Genomic DNA, 7245 nt, shown 5'->3' with positions numbered 1-7245 from the left:
GCTTGTGTCTTGTTCAATTGACCTTTAATCATTTTGTGCTGCCCTTCTTTGTCTCCTGTGGTGGATTGTGCCTTGAAGTCTATTTTATTGGGATTAATAGTTTCACTCCCACTCTTTTTGATTGTCATTATTAGCTTGATATACTTTTTTCACTCTTTTATTCTTAGTCTTTTTTTTCCCCCTTTGTGTCTATGATGTGTTTCTTGTAAATAGCATATTGCTATGTTGGGTCACCTTTCTTTGGAAATGAATACAAATGTAGATTTCTTCCATTTGGGCACCTAGCTATATTAAAAATGTCTGGGCATAGATTAGTTATATTGATAGCACTAATCACTGGGGCTTGAATAGATATTGATTTTATGAGATTATTAATCAATAACCAACACTTCCTGTTATTCATGGGTTAATATTACTGGATACTGGAAGAAGATATTGGTAAAACCGATGAAAAGTTTGGTTATATTCCATGCCTCCAGGCCATCCTTTTCTTATCTTTTCAGTTGGTTACCACAAAGAATAAGGTAGTAGCTGAGAATTTTATTGCAAACCAGATTTCTTATTCTGATCATTATAGTAACTACATTAATAATTGCCATAATAAATGTTATTATGAAATGTGTAACCACGGTTGCACAAAAACACATCCTAAACAACTAACGTATATGGATGCTGCACACATTTGTCACACAGTGTAAGAGTCCTGCATCTTGAACTAGCTGTCATGAATAGCAAGCTGTTCCTTCTCAATTCGGCTATTGCCTCTAATGGATATATCCCATATTTGCTCAGTATAGTGAAAATCAACATACATAGAGGATGGTATCTGGCAGGGACTACAGGCACATGGTTAAGAACTAGATAATATCTAACTAAATATTCAGGCAATACACTTGCAAAAAAAAAAAATTCCAACCAGCCATAGATCTAAAAACTTAAAACTTAGGGACCACATTTAGGGAAGCAGTCCACATGGAAGATTGTGTAAGCCAAATTGATGCTGGAGATAATATAAGGCCAGACAAAAGACAATGGCGGTATGTTCAGCTGACATATTTGATAAAATGGAGGGATTGATGTGGAGATTGAAGACACCCCCCCCCCTCCAAAGGTTTATAAGTATCTGGTCCTAATAAGAAAAGCTAGGCTAAGGTTCAGCTCCTAGAAAAACTGTAACAATAGTTTCCCTGCTGATTAACCAGTTTAACTGAGGAAAGCAAAGGAGGGTATCCTTCATTGTGTATCTTATTGAAGGAAACAGTTGGTATCCTGTAACTACCTTGTGACTATGACTCAGGGTTGCATATTCACGAGTTGAGCCCAACCACCAGATAACCAGGTAATTAGAGCCCCAGAACCAATTCTATACCTTTTATAACCTGTAATTCTATACATAGCCTAACCGGGTTCCTTTTTCAACTTCGAGTCCCACCTGGCAGATTGAGCTGCCACCAATCATGATCCCATTTTTATTTTCTTTGACTGCTACGATATATAATAAATAGCATGGCTGTGATTCAGTTGATTTAATCGGTTTCTGTACCGAGGGGATATTGAGTCTCCCTCATTCTAATGATTGTCTTTGTCCTCTTGAAGGCTTAATAAAAAGATCTCTGTAAAACATTTTTGAAAAAAAAAAAACCCAACATTTTTGAATCGGGGTCTTTTGCCCTTTTACCAGGAGGCGTCAGTCATGATAGAGCCGAAAGGCCACAGCATCCAGAAGTGCACCTTGACAAGATGTTCCTTTTCTCGGTCGCCAGTTCGAGCTGTGGTTGGAGGCAGACTGGTATCTTGGGGGTGAAGATGCAGTCACTTTCTGCGGTATTGGACCTGCTAAGGATGCCCTCTGGGCCCGCCTCAGAAGGCAATTCTGTGGGCACATGGGGCAGTAAAAGCTTTGGAGCTTCAGCGCAGCCTGGTGACCAAGAATGGGATGGAAGGGCGGCCTCGTTTGCTGAGAGAGGTGACTTTGAAGGAGGAACAATGACTCATACTTCACTCAAGAGACACAAAGCTCCTCATGAAAAGTACACACGGAGAAATCAGAACATTAAGACATGCTATTGCAGAAAATTCAGAAGGCTTAAAACAATCCAATAAAATAGATCTAAAGTTTCATCACACCCACCCCCAAAGGAACAACCCTTTCAAGTGTATCTTTGTGTAGGTATTCTGCTACAAAAATCGAAGTCTACTTCATCCAAGTTTGGGAAATTATTTGGAGCTTGAAAAAATATTGTTGACCCACAGAAACCTAAGCTCAACCTCATTCATTGAGACTCTGAACATTGTTCCTCCTCCTGCCCGGTGACCGTGTCTCCCGAGACCCTGGTGCATCCACGATGCCGTTTACTTTCATGAGGAAGCCGTGGAAGCAGCCAATGCTGTGCACAGCCAAGTAGCACAATGCCAACCTCGGTGCTGGGAACGTTGGGGAGAATGAACGGAAGGAAAGGTAGGTCTCCTGGCACCACTGGAGCTCAGCAAAGAAAAAATCTGGCCTCTCCCCATGCCAGTGTTTGGCCTCCTACCCAAAGGAAAGGATTCTCTATCATGCCGTCACTTGGCAGCTCTTGAACAAGAAAAACAAACCAACAGAATACCAGGAACCCACTTAAATACCAACCCTTCTCCGGAACACAAGGTCATATTGAGGTGCTAAGAAACATCAGGTCAATTGCGACACAACAGTCAGTTCTTTTGCACAAGGTCAAGATGGCACAAGACACAGAGTGAGCGAGTCCTTACAGAGAACACCTGGAGACCACGTTGGAGACTTATTCAAGGAGCTTTATTGCAGCTGTTTCTCACACCCAACGGACGTGACCGTTCATTTTCATTTGTGGCTCGATTTACATTCTTTTTTTTTTTTTATGGATTCCACTCAGTATATATATATATTTTAACATTTTATTAGGGGCTCATACAACTGTTATCCCAATCCATACACACATCAATTGTGTAAAGCGCATTTGTACATCATTTCTCAAAACATTTTCTCTCGATTTACATTCTTAAGGTGACACAGTTCCAGTAACTCTAGCTGCTAAGCTGTGAAAGTCTCCCTTTTTCATACAAATACTGAAGAGGTTTCTTAAGAAAAATTTAACCTGGTAAAATTTAACCTCCTCCTCAATACAACACTTGTGAAGAGCATAAAGCGAAGCTTCCTGATATGAAATAGATTCAAGTTGCAGCTCCTTGGGGCAATGATACAATCAATAATGGAAACGACAAATTTCCAGTATAAACCACAATGATTTAAAGGTAGGTTATAAAAATAATAATAAAGCAATCTTAGCACCCCCAAATTTTTACATTCTTTTTTTTTTTAGGTTAAAATGCAATACTTTGTTTTTTTACAATTTTATTTTATTTATTTTAAAAATCAGTTTTATTGGCACATAATTAATATACAATTCAATAGTTCAATCATATTAAGAAGAGTTGTACAGTCATCACAATCAATTTTGTATTGTTTTTACAGTTTTTTTGTTAAGTCACATTATTTTAAAAAGGAAATGAAATAAGTAGTAAAACATTTTTACATTCACAACCTTGTGTCCGGGCATACAAAGTCCGAGGGCTGTCATTGTCCCCGCTGGGTGTCCTACAGGCCAAGGGCTCAGGCAGATATGACACCAGTACCAGAACCTGGGCACACCCCACTGTGAACTCAATCCCATCTGTAAAGCATCACCTTGAGGTTGGGGGAGAAAGGTTTCAACTTTTCTCCTATGGATTGCAGTTAAGTCTTAATGATCTAATTGTAAATGGGGAACCTTTTTCTGCCAAGGGCCATTTGCATATTTATAACATCATTCACTGGTCCTCCAGGTCAAACATTCATTAACTCAAGTGATGGCTGGGAACTGCTTCTCTTTAGTGAGGTGTGTGATGTTGTTGATGATGTCACCGGGCACTATTTGACCCTCAGGCCACATGTTCCCCACCCCTGATCTCAAGAGAGACTGGGGTATATGTGTGTGTGGTAATATCAGATGGTAGTTGTTTCCAATACTCTCACACTAGTATGTGTGTCAACAGGACAGACCCTGGGAAATAGAGTGGAAGGCTGCTGGCCATTGGTCTGGGCTCCCCCTGCTCACACCGACGGCCTCCTTACGCTGAGTCTATCTCGGATGTTTCGGTCCAGGGCAGGTCAAAGGACATGATGAAAGACACCTGTGCATTCTGTCTTCCTCTGCTCTGCACCTTCTGCGCATCAGAAGAACATCACCGGCTTGGCTCTAACCTAGACTCTGGTTTTGGTGAATATCTGCCAAACTGGGGTTAGGAGGGTGCCCCCATCTCATTTCCAAATCTTTTTTTTTTTTCTTTTCTTTTCTTTTTTTATCCAAATCTTAAAAAAACAAACAAAAAAACCCTCCTTTGTCTTAAGAGTTTAGAGGTTAAAAAAAAGTGTTCTGAGTATATAAAAGAGTTGTATTTCTAAAAAAAACTACTAAAAAGGCAAGCTTTTAATTAATATTAAAAATAAGCAAGGCTATACTTTTCATAGCAAGATTTGTTTACTGCCCTTTGAATAAAAAGTTACTTAGCTCTAGCACGTAAGCACATTTAAAATAGAAAACAGAAAGCCCTCGTTGCCGCTGAATGTGTGGAACTCTGACAGAATTCCCTGCATTCGTTGTGTTGGAAAGAAAATGGCTTTTTGTCACATCCGTATGGCATCAATCCTTAAAAAAGCTTAAGTCTTGCTTTGCATACTTTTTGGTCAGTCACACGCTGAGATTGCTCTGGGTCTCTCTGTTTCTCTGGGGTTTTGACGGCAGCTACAGGATCACCGTACTAGAGCAAGAGGAAGAAAACAGGACAAAGGAAAAAGCCAGTTACGTCAATTTACTAAGTAAAGGTCTCAGATGCACCTGTCCTGTTCACACAGATGGGTTGCTCCGAGACACACCTGAGAAACCCCAAATCATCTCTGAGGGGGCTTCAAATAGTTCACAGCAAGATCCTATTCTCTTTCAATTCCATTTGTCCCCCCTACAACTTTTTGAAGCCTCCTCTTACCAGTCCCATGCTAGGTCAAATTAGAAACACCACGATCCTAGCCGTCAAGAGTCTCTATGTCAAAAGCCACTAGACCTCAGACAGAACTGACTGCTCACCTTTAGGACCTCCAAATTTCACACTCTGCCTAGAACACAATCCTGCCCTGTTTTTCAAGATGCCAGACGGAATGTATGAGGTCTTCTTCTCCTCTATTTCCGGGTCCCACAGCAGTGGCCCTGGCTCAGGTGGTCTCCCCTGCTCCAGCAACAGATTCAGGCTCCTGCCGCCTTGCCCTCTCTGCTCACAATGTTTGTATGTCACCCCCCACCCCCACCCCCCATTTTCTGTTTCTTCTGGTGAGCAACCCCCGCAGGTTCTGGGTACCTGACTGAATTCTGATCGATACAACCATTCACTTGCTGTGACAGTCACCACGGGAAGACCCTACTACATGAAAGTAAACATTATTTGTCTTCAAACTCATCTCTGTACCTAGTCATTCTCATCTCAACTCTAGTGACTTCTATAAATGCAAACTCAAGTCCATCATGCCTCTGTTGAAAACACTTTGAATGGCTCGCCGTTGCTCGCAGTTAGTGAGACCATGAGTAACTTCCAGGCTCTTTCCCAAGTGTACCACTTCCTCCTCGTCTGGCATGTCCCTCCCGTTCCCGTGCCTCAGCACCTCGATGTCCTCGTCCCCTTTTTGCAGCGGAATCTCCTTTTTATCCACCCTTGAAGTTTCAATGTCGAAGTCCTTTAAGGAAGCTATTCCTGACTAACCAAGTCATGGCTTACACCCTCCTGTCTGGCTCCTCTCACACTCTGTACTGCCCTACCAGAGCAGTCACCATGCAGTGCCATTGCTATTGGCTTGTGTGTTTGTAATGGACATAAAGACTCAAGTCACCTTAGGTACTGTGAGCCTCGGTAAAGAGAGAATCCATCTGAGTTTCAGCGTTAGGCCAACATTGTTGGCAACCATAACCTCTAATCGCTCTGCTTCCAGTCTCTCCAGGTTCCGACCCATTTTCCACTAGAGTTTTCTTTCTTAATTTAGTTTCCTTCCAGTACCTAAGACAGACATATCCCTTATTCCCATGAATCTCAATCTAGTTGGAGAACGAACACACACACACACACACACACACACACACACACACACACACACTACCCAAAGTCAAACTCCTGGCTATTGCGTTGCTGCTGACTCATGGTATTACAGAATAGAACTGCCTCGTGGTTTTTCTTGGTTGCAATATTTACAGAAGCAAATTGCAAGATCTTTGGACTCCGTGACACTGGGTGCGATAAAATCCCCAACCTTTAGACTGAGAGCACTCCAAGCTCACTGCCACTGAGTTTGGGGACTCATAGCGACTCCCTGTGGGTTTCTGAGACTGTGACCATTGGCGAGAGTAGATAACTCAGTCTTTCTCCTAAGGAGCTGCTGCTGGTTTCAAACTGCCCACCATGCAGATCGCAGTCCAATACGTAACCACTAAGCCACCAGGGCTTATAGATAACTCATTTGTGCCCTTCAGAGACCTTAACAAACACACAAGTACATACTAACTACAGTGGCATGGGAAGTCTTGGATGCTCTGAATGATTCCCTAGGTGGAGGGGAAAATCCTTTTTGCTTTTCCATTATCTAGTCTAGTTTTCCCATGTAGCCTGTCACGAGTCAAGAGTAAAAATCTTCGCTCTTCTCAGATTGGTGCCCTAACCACATTCAACCTGTTCCAGTTTCAGGCCTCTGGGTTGCTCTCACGGCCCCAAACTGCACACCCTTCTCCCTGCTGCGCACGCAGCCAGAATGCAGCTTTCTTGATCTAGCAGAGCACGCCATCTGTCATACGGCTGTTCGGTCTGCTTTCTCAGCTCCTTGAATCCCCAAAGATCTTACTTGTATTGTTCCTTGTGGCAAAATACTAGGCTACTCTTCCATGTCTGACCTGTCCTCGCTGGTCCCTTCAGCATCTGACCTGTGGCTCAAACAGGCAACCATGGGATTGTGAGGGTCAGTGCTTGCTTAGGAGTAGAATGCTGCTTCCCACTACACCCATTTATTCATTCAACAAATAAGTCCCTTCCTTTGTATTGGGTACCTACTAGATACAGGTCAACAAAACACAAGCTGTACAGCATTCTCTACAAGGCTGACAATTACAGCTTTGTTCTTCTTCCCCTCTTCTCTTCTTAGTAGAGAATTTTTTTTTT

At 42.3% G+C, this 7245-nt stretch overlaps 1 protein-coding gene across 1 annotated transcript in view; it reads right to left on the bottom strand.

The window, feature by feature from the left end:
* Positions 1-4807: 4807 nt before the first annotated feature.
* Positions 4808-7245, bottom strand: part of LOC101643765 (deoxynucleoside triphosphate triphosphohydrolase SAMHD1) — a gene marked incomplete at its 5' end in the record, with an annotated part of 28592 nt that continues 26154 nt past the window's right edge. Inside the window, one exon of the mRNA XM_045295512.1 lies at positions 4808-4815. Within this exon, the coding sequence (XP_045151447.1) occupies positions 4808-4815 (8 nt within the window). The remainder of the gene's footprint in view (positions 4816-7245) is intronic.

The sequence above is a fragment of the Echinops telfairi genome, unplaced genomic scaffold, assembly GCF_000313985.2.
Source record: "Echinops telfairi isolate 266 unplaced genomic scaffold, ASM31398v2 ScPeMD7_5592;HRSCAF=6446, whole genome shotgun sequence".
Taxonomy (NCBI): Eukaryota; Metazoa; Chordata; class Mammalia; order Afrosoricida; family Tenrecidae; genus Echinops; species Echinops telfairi.
This window is presented reverse-complemented; position numbering and strand designations above follow the sequence as displayed.